Source organism: Nesoenas mayeri (assembly GCF_963082525.1).
Source record: "Nesoenas mayeri genome assembly, chromosome: 5".
NCBI lineage: Eukaryota > Metazoa > Chordata > Aves > Columbiformes > Columbidae > Nesoenas > Nesoenas mayeri.
Genome location: NC_137548.1, coordinates 16,013,147 through 16,029,303, shown reverse-complemented (window position 1 = coordinate 16,029,303; position 16,157 = coordinate 16,013,147). Strand labels below are relative to the sequence as shown.

Here is a 16,157-nt window from a genome sequence, read left to right as displayed (position 1 = left end):
CTTCCAGATTCTAGTAGCAAGTTTTCTCTCTTCCTCAGCTCCGCTTTATCTCCTTTCTAGCAACATATACTCAAAAAAAAGCAAACAAAACTCCTAGAACAAACTCAGTGAACTGAAAGCATAGTAAGAAGAGGCAGAGGGAGCACAGCTGATTTCGATCTTGACTGAGATTATTCGAAAGTACTTGGAAAAAAACAGTTTTACCTGAAGGTGATAAAATAGTAATTTATAAAGGTGATCAACAAGAGACTTCAAAAATACTTCTTCACAAATAGGGAGAAGTAGAAAAAAGCAGGTGGACTCCATTCCACAAACATTTTGTTCTTCTTGCATTTAAAAAACCCGAAGGCAAGCCAAAATGAAATCTGATTGCACTCAGTTAGCCTTTGCACCAACTGGTGTGCACTGGAGAAAACACCAACAAGGACGAGCAAACGCAGAAGGAAACCACCCACTGCCAAACATGGGACCACCATATGCTGGGACGAAAGGTGGGTTGGTAACTCCTGTGAATTAGCAAGTTTTAAAAGCTTACAATAGAGAAGGCAGCATATATGTATTACAGTTCATGAGAATTGTTAGATGACATTATGAGCTTTTGCTGTCAGATGGTGAAGGAAAGGAAAAAGAAGATGCAAAGACAGGAATTTGGTCAGGTAGTTACAATGATCACTTTGGAAAGAGAAGTCCGTGGTTCAAGGCTTGCTCTACCAAAGCTTTCCACGTTCACACACAGAGAAGTATGTTATTAGGCTGTCTGGATAAACTTGAAACAAGCCCTCTGGCTTTCATGTGCAAGTAATCTCTAACCTTAACGTAGGGGTGTCAAATGCATCAAAACCAGGAGACGCTCAAATACTAAAGAAACAGAATAACTCCCTGCTAGAATGTATTAAGAACACATTTCAATTTTAGTCAAGACAAACGCAGAGCAGTGGGAAAGCAAAGCCTACGGGCATCAATATCTGAGTACCAGAACTCAAGCCTGGACCCCTTCTGTAAAACCACAGTTATGAAATGCAACTTCCACACCCAGAGCAGCCCCCTCCTTCTGTAAGGATGCAGCGTCAAGAACATACACGTGCAGCAGGACTGGCAAGTCAAAATGCAGTGGGCAGCCCATGCCAATCTTTTTGTGGACATCAGGTTAGCACATTAATCTGTGTTCTCCATGCAGCTCCTGAGAGGCAGCCTGTGTTCAAGATCCAAAACTGATCATTAGTGTGATAAATGAAACGAGCGGAAACTTTGGCTCACAGAGCCCAAACTGCAGCAGCTCCACAGTCAGTCACTCTTTGTAAGTTTTGGTTCATTAGTGAAATGAGAATATAAGAGGTCTAGTGAACATTCAGTTCATAATTAAGTGCCTGAACAGCAAAGCTGTCTATTGGCTTGGGTGATGCAACACAGGGGTCCCATCTGAGCTTGCCGTAGGTACCCAGACCACCTCAGCAACAGGCTTTCATCATCAGTCTCAGCACAGAAGTGAAGGACACCATATGCATGGAAAAGATGGAGATCTTGCATGAAAATAATTGCTCTAGAGCCATCTGTGGGATAGGCAACGAAAAAAATGCTTAGACACCCCCTGTAAAATTAAAAGAAGTTAAGGACTTGAAAGTTATCCAAGATCTGACCATCTGAAATAAAATCTGAATATAATTGGATGCTTTAATTAGTTTTCAAAGAGTCTTGTGAGACAGACAGGTATCAGCTTTCCAGACCTCCCCAGCCACATCTGGATCCTTCAGCACCTGAGGACGGTCCCTCTCAGTGACACCCAGGACTGGATGGGAAGCATGCGCTGACCTTGTCCTGCAGACATGGGCTACCACCACTGGGGTCACAACCGCTTCCTGACTTCAGAGGAGTCACACTGGTGTGACCTCCAAGTTCTTAAATTAAAATGAACTCATGATGACTGATACTGTCAACTGCAGCGTTACAGCTGAAGGACTTTATAGCATCCCTTAGCTGTATCAGCAGCTAATACATGGTGCTTCCTCTTGATACTCACAGTTTTTGAAGACAATTAAAGCTCCTATCTTTGGTCCTTCTGGTATACGCACAATGTTTTAAAAGTTTTGAAAGGTCAAAATTGAACACATCAAAAAGACCATCTACCTTCAAAAGAAGAACTACAGCTTAGCCAGCAAAAATTCGTACTCAGTCTTCTTTCAGCCAAGGTCAATAGTTGGATTAACTTCTGGAAGAAGCCTGAGCACAAATTCTTTTTAACTAACATTAGGTCCCTTTAAAACCTTTTTCTTTATAATGAGCTGAAATGGAAAACCTCACACAAGAGTCTCTACAGCTTTAAATCACTCCTTGCCCTGTATCCAGGAAGATCTTTAAAAAAAAAAAAAAAAGACAAAAAAACCACCTGAGGGTAACAGGAACCAAATGCTGTTCAGTGGCATTAATCATCAGGGCTGGGAAGTCCCCTGTCCAGCGTGGAACCTGAGAACAAGGACAACGACCAAACATTTCTCCAGCTACTCTGAACAATAACTGCTGGAGTCACTCAGGATTTGTAACAGAAAAAGGCCTACCAAGTACCTTGTGAAAAAGGGAGAATCTAATGGGAATTTTGTCTCTGAAATCTCATCATCTTGTTTGGGCAGGATATTCACGATTCACTGATTTCAAGTGCCCCACAGAAGTGCTGGCCACAGCCCCTCCTGCGCTCCCATCAGGCTTCTGAGGACCAGGCAGCTGGGATTGGGCACCCTGCTTTTCCATGGCTCTCCCCCATCTGCCCACCTCTGTTTGCCTTGGTTACTCTCCCTGGGCAAAGAGCCCAGACAGATTTATGTTTATTTCCTTATATATATCCCAGACAATAAGTCTGAAGTGGACACTTCATACCATGTTATTTATAAATTCAATATCTTTATTAAGTTATAACTGCAGTTCGTGTTTATCATGAACATCAGTAAGAGCCAGGAAGCTTTAATCACGTGTCCAGATGCAGTCATATGAAGGATTAGATTTTAACAAAGTTATCTTCGTTGGCATTGCTCTCATTTGTTGCGGTGCCAGGACTCTCTTGCCCTTCTTATTTTTCACCGAGCCAAGAGAAGCTTAATTAGCCCTTGGTTGTGAACTACACTGATTGCATATGCAAAACACTTATTGACATACATTAGGGGGTTCTTTGCAAAGAATAAAAGAAAATGGCAAAGTACTTCTATCTGACCATTAGTACACAACAGAAAGACAGCTCGTGCTCGTAACCTGCCCCTGTGCTTTGGCAGCAACTCAGGGCTTCAGCTGGAGCCGCATGGAACGGCCACTCCGGGCTGTGATACAGCTCTCACAACACATGAATAATGCGTGGTCGCCTGATCGTCGAGGGGTTTATTGTACTGCTATTTGGGCTTGTTGAAGAAAACATAGGAAAAATATGCTGGAAGAATAAAAATGTAGCTACTCATAAGCACTTCAGAGTTAGAAGGCAACAGCAAGATTAGCACACATCAGAGACCTTTCAGAGGTTTCAGAAGTGCTACCAAGTGAATTATTCTGAGGAACAGGTCCAAAACAGTAGGACCTGCTGTGTCACCACTGACAGAAGTGGTAACCCCTTACAGTAACAGTAAACTGGGTGCGGAGGGAAAAAAATGCATGTAGGCAGTGTATTTGAAGTTCATCTTCTCCCTTGTAAATACCTTCTTCCTGGTGCAATGTACAAAATATCTTCTTTTAAGGTCTCTTTGTTAACATGGAGACTGCAACTGCTGAGCCACAGTGAACAACAGCTGCTTGGGAGAGCCTTGGTCCCTCTGAGGGATGACTTGCGGTGCAAGACCTAAATGTGAGCTTCCATCTGAGTCTGGCTAAAACACGGAGCACCCACCCTGGGGGTCCCAGTATAAGAACAGAAGCACCATGGTGTTCACCAAGACAGCAGTTAATTAGACAATCGAGACTCATTTCACAACCAGGTAACTACAAGAGCCTCTAACTCAACCCAAACGTGACAGAGAAAAACGAGAAGTCCAATTGCCTGAAAAGCCACAAATCCCCTGGTACAGACCAGCAGAACATGACTTGCTGCCTTCAGCCAATATTTGGCCTTCTACTTAAAATCCCTGTGCACGTGACACAATCTGATGTCACTGGGCCATTTCATGGGCAAAGCATCCCTGACTTTAGCAGGGCTCCGCATGGGCTCAGACGTATAGAGCATCGTGGGGGTGAGTGAGGCAGCACCGCAGCCTCAGGGGTCTGTGCTGCAGGGCTGGGCTCTGCCTGCCCTGCCAATCTAAACACCACTAAACAGCCGTGTTTCCTGATAATGGATACTGCACAAAAGCAAAGGCTTCTTTGTCCAGCTTGGGACACTATGAAATGCACTCATCTCCAGTCTTAATTAGGGTAGGATAAAGATCCAAAGGGATCCATGCATTAAAGTCAACAAGGACTGGTATATAAATGTTTCTATTTGAAATTAATCCTGTGGCACATATTTAATGAGCGTTTATTTTGTAAACTAGAATTATACTACCAAAGGAGAAAAGCACAAAAATCTCCCCATTGAAGCAAATCAACAGCGTTGGTCTAGAGAATTATGAACGAGAAAGATGTCATTTCTGACTAACAACAGTAAAAGATGCTACATAAAAAGTGTAAGAAACAGGGAAACTCATTGTTCATAGATTCATTGGGTCTGAATTACACTGATATATATCAGAACTTTTTAAGATACTACAGTTAAAATATATTTTTCTATACGTCTGTCTAGTGGAAAATAATTAACAAAATCCCTCAAAGTACTACACAAATTTCATGAATCATGCCATTAAATTAAGTAACAGGCATAGAGATGAGTGTTTTCTTTCAAGTGCTTTTGATAACATCTTTTCAGATGCAGTGGGATTTCTGGTTTTAGAAGGAAATCCTCTCTGCTGGAGGTTACATGTCCACAAGTGTTCACTCTGCAGACATCCAGGCTGTTGCTATTATGAGCCTCCTTACAAGATGTCAATTTAAACTCGCATTTGTAGCTATAAAGCCTCAAACAACAGCTAAAACACAGCTCAGCTGTTTGCACAGAAATATGCAGCAATTATAATGAAGCAAAATCCATCCTGCAATCCTCCACCTACAGTCCCTGTATTTAACTGGTTGGGGAGAGGTAAAAATAGAATAGTAGGTAAAGAAACATGTAAATTTCTTAAAAGGTGATGTGATGCCCTTCACCACCCCGGCACTGACACAGAGGTAATTTCTTCTTCTGAATATATAATTTTAAGAATATTTTTGACTTCTACATGAAGAGACAGATAACATTTGGCACTTCCCCTTGACAATCATTCTGCAATAACACTAAGTTTAAGCAGCGTAGGACATAAACAATAATGTTTAAACAGACATTGACAAGCCAAAATGCCCAAGGTTGCTTATTCTAGTCCAACAGGAAGCTGTCTTTAAAATGTAAAAAGGAAACGAATTAATTCTTTTGTAATATTTTCAAAGTAAAGGTGAGAAATACTTCAGAATGCAAGTGACATAACTTCAACATGGTCTTTAGGACAAAGAACGTTTTTTGAATTTCTGTCCATGCCGGGTGGACAAAACAAAAAACAAGCAGGAGAAACTATGAAAAGTACAGGACATTTTTTAATCAGCGCTAGTTTAATCACTGTATTTTACAGACTGCCATTTTTAAACTGCGATTCGACTGCAGGCAAGCGATAGGGTCTGAGATGTCACCAGATCTCCAAACACCGAGGCTGTCAGCGATTGAACAGCTCACCAAGGAAAAGAAAAGAGAAGCTGATGTTGGCGAGTGACAACGGATCAACCCCATGCCTTGAGTCAGGTCCATACTTGGATGCCAAACACAGTCTCTCTTACAGTGAGGTGTTAATACACAGGTGTAAGCGTTCATCTGACTGCAGAGCTACTGGGCATGATTTGAATTTGGTGTAATTTCATCCGTGCTATGGGACAGAGAGACCAGACTCCTAATTTGTTAGAGAAATGAGGCATTGACCTTGTTAAACTGCCTGCTGAAACCTGTAATCTGTGCCTTGCCTCTCACTGCTCCTTCACTTCACTCCCAGGGCTCCCTCCATCTGCAGCAGGTAAGTTTTCCCTCCATTGCTGACAAATACTGTCAGGTATGAGAGTGCCCTTATGGAGACCATCCCCACCAGAAGACCTATGTTTCCAGCATTATCTTTGGCTTCTTATACCTGGATCTTATAACTCTCAGGCCTATTTAACTTCACTTTTACATAGAATAGCATCACTTTGTGGTTCTATAGGGCTTCATCTAGGATTCTCCAAGCAATTTAATCTTTCTAAATGTTACCTTAATCTACAAAGAGCTCCACTGAAATGAAAATGTCTACATGGAGAATGAAATCTCGCTAGATATGGGGACAAGTTATAGACAAATTAAAGTAATGAACAGTTATAGTACCTTGCTTTTCTCAGAATGAATGGATACATTAAAAAAGGTTTCCTTCCACTTGTAAAATTTCCATGTGTTTGAAAGGCATGACAAACTACAGCAAACAGACTGAATGCTGCTGTATCTTATAATTTAAAAAAAAAAAAAAGATTACTTTATCTAGTTAGGTGTGATTGTCAGAAGAATTATGCTTCATACATAAATGGATATACAAAAATAGAGAGAGAAACATTTTCAAGAGTTCCTGACTGCCTATAAGCTGTTCCTGATGGATGTCCTTCAGAGATGCTTAAGGTCCCCAAAGAAAAGATATGGAGATACTCTCACTGAAAGAGACAGTTAACTATTAGGAGTTAAGCATCCTCACTGTGTCTTAAGACACAGCTTTTGGGACCCGTTATCTCAAAGGAAGCTGAGGTTCATACCAGTTACCACTGTCCACAGCTTACAAAAGTCTAAATCTTAAGGATCCAAACAGAAAGACAAGGAAAATAAGAGACTGCTGTGAGTTTATGACTAAGTGATTAATGAAAAGGTACAAACTAGGACGAGGATGGGGGAGCCAGTGGGGCTGGTATTGCTCAGTTTATTTCTTTCAGCCTGTCACCAGTGTTTTTTGGCATTATTTGTGACATCACTACAGTATGTTCCTGTATAGCCTTCCAGGTATGTTTGAAGGCCATGCAACCCTCAGCAGAGCAAACCTGAGACTCAAGAAGGCATCGAAATTTACTGAAATCAAAGAATAAACATCTATGAATTTCTGTGAGTTCTGGATCAAGCCCTGAGTGAGTAGCACAATGATGAGTAGCAGGACTTTGGGCTCCTTGTCTAGTCCTCTGATAGAAGAATGGTAGAGTTCTACCATCCCAGCCCATGTACTCTGTTATAAGAAATAGACATTCAAACCATAATTATTTTAAATGGTGGTAACAGTACTTGTTTGTCAGAGATGGACAATAATACTTGACCGCACAAGTATTCACCTCCGCATATTTAATTCCAAGGAATTTAAGGGAAGATACATAATACTAAATATACATTCAGACTACTGCAAAGCACAGGACTAAAATATTACCTAAAAGAGAATAATTCCTGGTGAAGATGTCGCCTCTTTCTAGTGAGTGCAATTCACCACATAAGGGAGTATATTTCTGATGATCCTAAATCAAGCTTCCAGTAGGAAAGATTTTAAAATATTCTTGTGTCGTAACAAAATGTTCCCGCTGGTGTTGTAATGAAAGAAAGGAAGAGAAAAAAAACCCATCTCATGGCAGGAAATTAATTATTGAGCATTCCACTGCTTGATGATGTGCTCCTACATTCTGCACAGGCTTTCCATTTTTCTCTTTCAGTATGTGGAGAAATTCACTATGGGGAACATACAAATAGAACAAATTGCATAAGAATATCAATTTATTAAATGCATCTAGAAACCAAACAGACCTGGAGTAAGGAACTTAGTTTGTGCATCACCATAACTGGTGCTTATTCCCTTTTTACATTCCCCTCTCCTTTTCCCCATCAGATTGTTATTTTTGCCTCTGTTCCCTGAAATTACCTCTGTCGAGAACAGAAGCAGAGTGCTTGGCTTTTAGCATTGCTTATCTGTGACAGCTTTGAACTATCACTGCCTTCATTGAGAAAACAAAATGGAAAATCTCTGATCTTGATGGAAAGGGAAAATAAAAGCCCATCATCATATGCTCACGTATAAACATTCGGCTGTAACTCCTTTCTTAAAACCACCTTTTTTATCCTACCTAAGTCCAGTCACTTAAGCAAATTTCACACCTGGCTGTCATTTTTAGTCTCCCGATGAAACAGATGAAAGCCTCACAGATGCCATAATTTCATCCATTGGTTATATGACAGAATATATAGTTCCTGAGGCTACTTCTGCACCCAGCACATGCACCTAGAACAACTCTTGAATTCAGTGGGGTAATACCACTGCAAAAGCACCACCATGAGAGCAGACACTTCACAGTAACCAGCATCCTGGTACCTTCCTGGATTTGAAACTGCCAAACTAGAAGAAGGAAGATGTAACAGACTGAAACAGCATATGCCATCTTCAAATAGTACTTTTTGTCAGCAGTGCTCTATAGCTTAGCTAAGACATAACGAAGAAATTTTCAAGAGAAATGAATAATTCTAGCTTTTTAAAAAGGAGGCAGAAAGGGTATGGAAAACCGCTACAGCAGATGGCTGTATGATGCCTGCAGAAACTTTTAATACCAGGTAGGCTACTGAGGTGCTAGTGGTACCATTTCTCATGGTCATCACCACTTGAGTTCATCTCGTTGTGCTCTTCCATCACAGAATCATTCTGATTGGAAGAAACCCTTAAGATCGAGTCCACCCATCACGTAACTCTACCACTAAACCATGTCCAATTAGCTGCTGGGCAGGATGGCTTGGACACAGCATAACAGTAATGCCTCTATCTGTCTTCCAGACCTGAAAGACCTCATGTTTGGCTGGCTCTGTGCATCAAAAGAAGGATGTCAGTGTCCATCTCCACGCAGATATGCCAGTGTTTTCCTGTATTCTTCATATCTGCAAATATTTAACTGCTACCTTTCCTCTTCTCCCTGTGTACTGCAGACACCACTCAGGTCTAAATTCATGTCATGGGGGCCCCAGAGACTGGGAAGCACCCTCACATATGTAAAATGTCCCATGTAAAGGAAGCATTCTGGAATAAGGCAAGCCATGGGCTTCACAGCACCCACCCCAAACACAGCTGGTCTTGCAAGAGAGCGCTGCAGGAGCAGGAGACGGAGCAGCAGACGAGGACACGCAGCACCTGAGGTCCTTCGCGTGGCCCTGAGCAGCGTGACCCTGCAGGAGCTCTGCTGGTGCCGCTGGGAATTCTGCATCAGCCTCCGCTGGTTTTTCATCCTAGACTCACGACTTTCTAGCACATCAAATCTGTTATTGATTCTGCAAGTGACAATGCTACTAGCAGTGATTCAGATCGCATTGTTTTGAAGAGAATGAATTTTGAATTATGCAGCAGGAGCAAGTTTAATTACTACATTTGAACATAGAGCATATGCTGCCATTTTACAAGAAACCACACTGAAGAGAAGCACTATGCTTTGCCACTGAGCTCCCAAGTGACAAAAATCACACTCTCCCAAGTATCAGACTCACCATCTGTAAAACGTTTTTCATCTCCAGAAGAAAATGTGAGAACTATGTGTTACGAATCATATATACTGTAAGCGATAGATATTATCACTTGCTTTGGAGCAGCACCTTAGAAGAAATGCCTTTTGTCCCCTATAATAGCCCACACCAGGCATCAAACTTCTTAAAACCCTATTTAGTAGTGCAAGCAAGGTGACAACTAATATATCTCTCAAATTTCCTCTTGTATGGCAAGAAGGGAACAAGAGTTTTTTTCATGAACATGTTATTCAAAAGAATTTGCCCTGTAGGATGACATTCTCCTACAGGACTATAGGAATTTTAGAGAAGGCTGTGTGCATCTGTATAAATGCATTTTAAGTTCCAGAAAAGAAAATGAGTTTTAACTCCTTGTTACACAAATGGCTGAGAGGCAAAACCACAAACTTGTTACTCTTTTTAAGAACAGATTTCTATTCCTTCTCAAAAAATGCCCATGAATTAATAGTTAAACCTGGTTTAATTGCTACAGTTTTGAGCAAAAAGAGATCAGGTGCAGGCCATCCATGCTAACACACAGAATCAAGAGACAGAGCCAGGAGTCAGAGATATAGAACTGTAGAAATACAATGTAATAAGAAACTCTCAAAACCAAAGGCGAGTTCAACCTGGAATCAACAGTCCTGGCTGTACTCAAAATCTGAATTTCAGAGGTCATGATGATGCAGGTCAAAATGTTGTGGAGTGACCCCACCAGCATTTAACTGTATTAATACAACATCAGAGCTGAAAGAATGGCTAATTTGAGTGTCTCTTTTTATAAATTGTACATCTTCTATAATCAGGCCAAACCAAAACTAATTTCCAGCAACTGCACTGCCTCTGCCAGTAGACAGTTCCCTAATATCATTATGCATAAACAGGAAGAGATAATGACCTATAATTCAAGTCTATTATTTTTTATGGAACATGAAGATATATTGCAGTGTAACGTGAGCTGTTGATTAAGATTAGTATATTACATTAAACAAACTGTTCTCCCATAAACCACTGCTGCTTTTTCTTCTTTCATCAATTCTTGCTGTCCCTGCCAATCACGGAGAGCTAGCTGGTAAGGGGCAAGCATAACTTCGGAGGAAGTACTACACTGGTACCAAACTACATTCAAATCTAGGTATTTGCATCCTTTCCGCCAGCACAGCCTGTGGCTGAATAGGAGAGCATCTCGTAGATGATTTATCCAAAAGCTCTGCCCATGTTTATTCAACAGAAGCTTATGAGAAGGTACACTGAATTGAGCACTTAGATAGCCATCGGCTTCCCTTCAGATTGCGCTGACACGGACCTAGAGCCGTATCCTGGCTGCGGCCGAGTACCTCCAAATCTCCAGGTGGGAGTGGCGGGGCGGGCTCTGCCCCCCCACCCCGAGTTTATGGGGCGCCTAAGCAGCAAAAGGCAAAGGCCCCGCTACAGCGGAGCAGGCAGCGCCCCGGCACCGCCCAGCCGGTGAGGTGCACCCGATGGGGAGCGAGGGGAGCCGGCAGCCCCCTCCGCGACGGCCCTCAAGAGAAGGCTGTGGGTGGCAGTGTCCCCCCGGGGCGGGGACACCGGCTGTGCCGCCCCCCCGCCGCCGCAGCATCCCCAGCGCCAGCGGAGCCCCCGCGCCCCGTCGTCCCTCCCGTGGGGCCCGGCACCGCTCGCCCCAGCGCCGGGGCTCTCGGCGGGCAGGACGGGCCCGTCGCCGCGCCCGGGCGGAACTTTGGGCCCCCTCGTCCTCCCCCTCGGCAGCTCCGGCCCCACACCCGCACCGCCCCCGCCTCGGGGAGCCGGGGGACTCCCACACGGCGGCCCAGGGGGGCGGGCTGGAGAGCCCGCGGCAGACCCACGCCAGGGCACGGGGAGAGGCGGAGGAGGAAGGACCGGCACATCGAGGAAGGGGAGCGGGGCGGCGCGGGGCCGGAGGGAGGGGTTTCTCCGGGGGTGTTGGTTTACCTTGGAGGTTCTGCACTCGGATGTCGCTGATGTGCCCGATGAGCTCCTCGCGCTGGAACCAGTCCCACTCCTGCCCGGCCATGGGGACGGGGGGACGCGGGGCCGCCCGCTCCGGGGTCGGGGCGAGGTGAAGGGGGGGCGGCGGGAGCCGGCGGCACCGCCACCGCCGCCTTCACCGGCACCGACGGCGGCCGCGGAGCGGGCGGGGGGGCGGCCCCTCTCCGCGCCGCGCTGCGCCCCGCCCCGCGGCCCTCCCCTCCCCGCCCGCCCGCCTCCCTCCGTCTCTCCGCCCGGCCGGGAGCGGCGGAGCGCTGGCGCGCAGCGGGGCGGAGTGGGGTGGGGGTCCGGCTGTGCCTCCCCCCCCCTCCCCACTCCGCGGGCTGTTCTCCGCCTGCCGCCTCCTGCCTGTTCTTACCCGCAGCGGGGCTCCCGCGTCGCCTCTCCGGACAGCGGCGTGGGCGGCAGCGCGGCCCCGGCACTGACCGCCCCGTCGGGCGCAGGCGGATCCGGCCCCCGCGCTGCGGAGTCCCCGCGACCCCCGGCCCGGCGGCGCTGTCCCCGGCCAGAGCGCCTGCCCCGCCGCCCTTCGCCCCATCCCGCTCCGGAGCGGGCTGTTGGCACTCTAAATAAATACGTTTTTCTTGCTGAGGCAGCAGGGGGGCTGCAAACAATACCGAGCTCTTGCCCGCTTTCTCTTTGGTGTGTCTGGGGACGGGAGAAGCGTCGTGCCCTGGAATAAATGTCAAGCATTCCCGGCAGAAATGGAAGAAGAAAGTGTGAACAGCAAAGGGGTTTTCCTCGTGGAGATGAAATATGCACCACTATAAATTAAAAGCACTAATACTCCTTTTGCATGCTTATTTAGCCTGGTCTTGCTGGTCTGTTCAGGCTGTCAATTTCCTATGTGGTGAATTTTCACATCGGCTATCTTCATTTACACTTTTTCTTCAAAATTGGACAGTAATTATTATCGAGGCTCTTCAGTATCACTAAGATCTCCGCTCTACAAACTTAGTGAAGAGCATGAGCATTTCCTTTATGTAAAGAGCATTTCATTACAATATACCACTATTTGTATTTTGTGCCTGTTTTGTTTTCAAACCATGAAGACCACATAATGTAAACAGAAAATTTTGACACAATCCAGTCAGACTAGTATAGCATCATTAGTTAGACTAACAAAACATACAAACTGAGATGTACAAAGTTAAATATAAACAAACTGGGATCTAGAGATTGTGGTTCTTTCAAGTTGGAAGTGTTTATGTGATCCCAAGTAAATGCTTACTCCACACAACCAGTTGTTTCACCCAGCTCAGGAATGCAGCGCTCTTCCCACAGCCTGCTCCAGTGATTACTCTGTTGCCACTCAAAATCAGATGGAGATGGTGAGTAGGGAAAGTTATCCATAAAGCGTTTAATAGGTGAACTATTCATCACTGCTGTAACACACACCAGGCAACTGTCCCACAATCCAGTCTCTAAGAGTCTGGAGTGATCTTCAGCTTTATTACTGTTTACGTGTCAGGGCTGAAAGGTTTTGCACAAATGTAAAGACACCAGAATGCCGTACTGAAGACTTCATAAGCCTGAATTCAAGGAGTAGAAGAAAGAGCTTGTGAAGAGGAAAATGTGCCTGAAATCAACCAGATTCACACAAATCAGTATGCCAGGCTTTGACTTCATTTTGCACTGTTTTTTCCAGAAGGTATCTAAACAGGCTGGATGCATCAGTACCACCTTTAGAGGTGGAGCTGGAAACAGAGCCAGTGTGGCTGTGGGAAAAGCAAGTGAATGACTTCACAGCATTGGTGAAATCCTCTCCAGAAGGGATGACTGGAGGTCCTTATTCCACGCTGCTGCTCAAAATAGGACAACAGCCCACACTGGATGGGGACAGCTGGAGCTTTGTCTCATCATGTGTGGGCACCCTCCAGGGGCTGGTGTTTCATGAGCTTTCCAGATAACCTGTCCCAGTCTGCACTGGCCTGCTTATGAGACCTCCCAGTGACCATTTGCTGTGGTCAGTGTGCCAGTTGGAGACAGGGAGTTGGTATGAGGTGGAGGTAAATGAACAAGGAGAAGTGGAACAGTCCACAACCTTTAGCAACAGAAAGTGGACACTGAGGTGCGGCAGAAGGAGCAAAGATCAGAGGAAACAATCCAGTAAGTCCCTGCTGCCAGCCCCACCTGACGTGTGATGTTACAGCTGTGATTCATTGCTCTCTGCACATTTTTCTGGGGCTAATTACTGCCTTCACCCTGGTCCCTGCTCCTGTGCAAGAACTGCCCAGCTCCACTATCAGGGTGGCTGAAGGTGCAGCCCTGGTACTTCTGACATCTCCAGACCTGCCAGGCAGCTGCATTTGACCTGCAGTCTGGGTCTCAGGGTGAGCTTAGATTTAAGATGTTGTAAATGATTAACATTGTGTTAACAGGGAAGTTAAAACATCCGCAGAGAGAGAGGAGAAAGGCACTGAAACTTTCTCACCTGGGAAAGCATCTGCTCTGTGCACCCGCAGCCTCTGAAGGACAGCAGCCTGGCAAAAGGGCACTGGCTGCTGTGGTCCAGCACTGGCTGGGACCGCCCGCCCTTCCTGTGCTCATGGGAGGCAAGAGCATCAACATCACAGCCTCTCCTCCTGACGGCGAGTCAGACAGGACCTCAACCTTGGCCTGGGGTGCAGGCCCATTTAGCAGGTTTGGCCACTCTGGTTTCTAGCCCAGCACATCAATGTAAGCTGCATCATCCTCATCTTACATCAATACGCTGGGCCATGAACTGCTGTGAATGAAAACTCTGGTCCAGTGCCACTTAGCAAGCATGCAGCTCTGTCCAGAGAGGCAGCAGCCGTGTCACCTGTGTTTGTCCATCCGAGACTTTCAGATCACTCTTCAGCACCTTCCCTAAACCAGCTTTGCAGTTAACAGAAGCCCTCATGGGTAGAAACTCCCCTGAGATGACTGTAAAAAAAAAAATTGCAATATATGCAGAACCAAGTGCTCCAAAATGAAAAGTTAAGGCTTTAAAATTGTAAAGACACTAAAATATTGTGAGATCAAAAGGGCCATCATTTATAAACATTTTTCTTAAGTTTCTATGTTCTTCCCTGTAACCATGTGGTCTATGAATCATCTTGAGAAGAAAGTATGAAATCTGAGATTCTCACATAAAGCCAGAACTCAAAACGCTATGTTACTTGTCATAAAATCTGTAAATGCTTGTGGGATATTACTTGTGAAAATACTATATGCTTTCTAAGAAGTAACTGATTATATATCTTGAGGAGTAAATAACTTATCTTAAACAAAAAGTGATTTCAGATTTTGTTATTAAAGTTCACTTGCCTTTTGATGTTTAAGGACAATTCTATAACTGAAAAAGCAGGTTACATTTAATTAAGTCCCTTGGCTCAGACTTGTTACTCAGGGCAACACTGTAAACACTTGGCAGAGACTCAGAACTATAATAACAAGTTTATTAAAAAAAGATTTCGGTCGCATATGAGAAGGCAGGGAGTCTAATAGGAAGTTCATGGGGAACTCACCACTGTTCCATATCACCTTCATCTTTTTTCTTTTTAGTACATGCAGAATAAAGATGTTAAAAACCTTTTAGTTTACCATCCTTTGCATGTCTTATGTAAGAGTGATTTAATGAGTTGAATTCTTAGTTTGAGAATAAAATTTATAATTGAAGATTATCTGATACTAGCAACAAAACCCTAAAATCTTACCACTAGGCTTTGTGCCTGTCCAGATGAAGGGTGCCTTGTGGCTCCTGCTAAAATGGCAAGGGAAGGTGTCTGACACAAAAGAAACTGTTTATGGAATTAAGGAAGATATTTATGCCATTGTAGCTAAATTGCTTTGGCTTTATAAACAGAGTTCCCCATATGGAGAATCATTCCAGGAACGGATTCCATGTCCACGTGAGGACATGGTGTATATTCACCCCAAACCTCACAGAAGCATAACTTCATATGCAGACGTGCCTTAGCCATCCCCAACTGCCCTGGTCAAAGAGCTACAAAAATAACTCCACATTGATCCCTGCTAGACCATCCCTCTGCCCGCATTCCCAAAATGTCCTTGTTGCACAGCACAGGCGTTCAAGGTGCCCCTCTGCCTGTGACACGTTCTGGAAAGGCATGGGCTTTAGGGTCCTGCCCCTGCACTGCTGGTGTAGCCCTCACATCTTTGTGCTCTTCTGGCTCCTTAAAAAGGGGCTACAGAGAAGGTGAGGATCTCTCTCAATTCCTAATCTGTTTAGTATTTCTGAAGTCTTTCTGGAAGAGGACTGAAAACAGAGGCTTTATTAGCCTATAGCTGAATGAGGGAAAGGGAGGAAAGTTGAAGTCTGTAAACAGGAAAGTAATCCAAATTCTTATTTATCTTTCATATTTTACAGATGCGGTACAACCTGACCTGAATGGTGACTCTATTTCAAGGCAATAATCATGCCACCATAAGCCTCATAAACACTTAATTTTCCTTGTTTAGCCCATATCTGAACTACCAAGAAGTGTCAACCACGAGAAAAGACTCATTAGCTGTGCCAGACGTTTATCTAAGCGAAGATTTAGTTCCTATTACCCTGTCC

General features: G+C 44.7%; 1 protein-coding gene across 1 annotated transcript in view; it reads right to left on the bottom strand.

Moving 5' to 3' along the window:
- Positions 1 to 11,636, bottom strand: part of CLMN (calmin) — a gene marked incomplete at both ends in the record, with an annotated part of 70,496 nt that extends 58,860 nt beyond the window's left edge. Inside the window, one exon of the mRNA XM_080345564.1 lies at positions 11,555 to 11,636. Within this exon, the coding sequence (XP_080201690.1) occupies positions 11,555 to 11,636 (82 nt within the window). The remainder of the gene's footprint in view (positions 1 to 11,554) is intronic.
- Between the last annotated feature and the right edge of the window lie 4,521 nt (positions 11,637 to 16,157).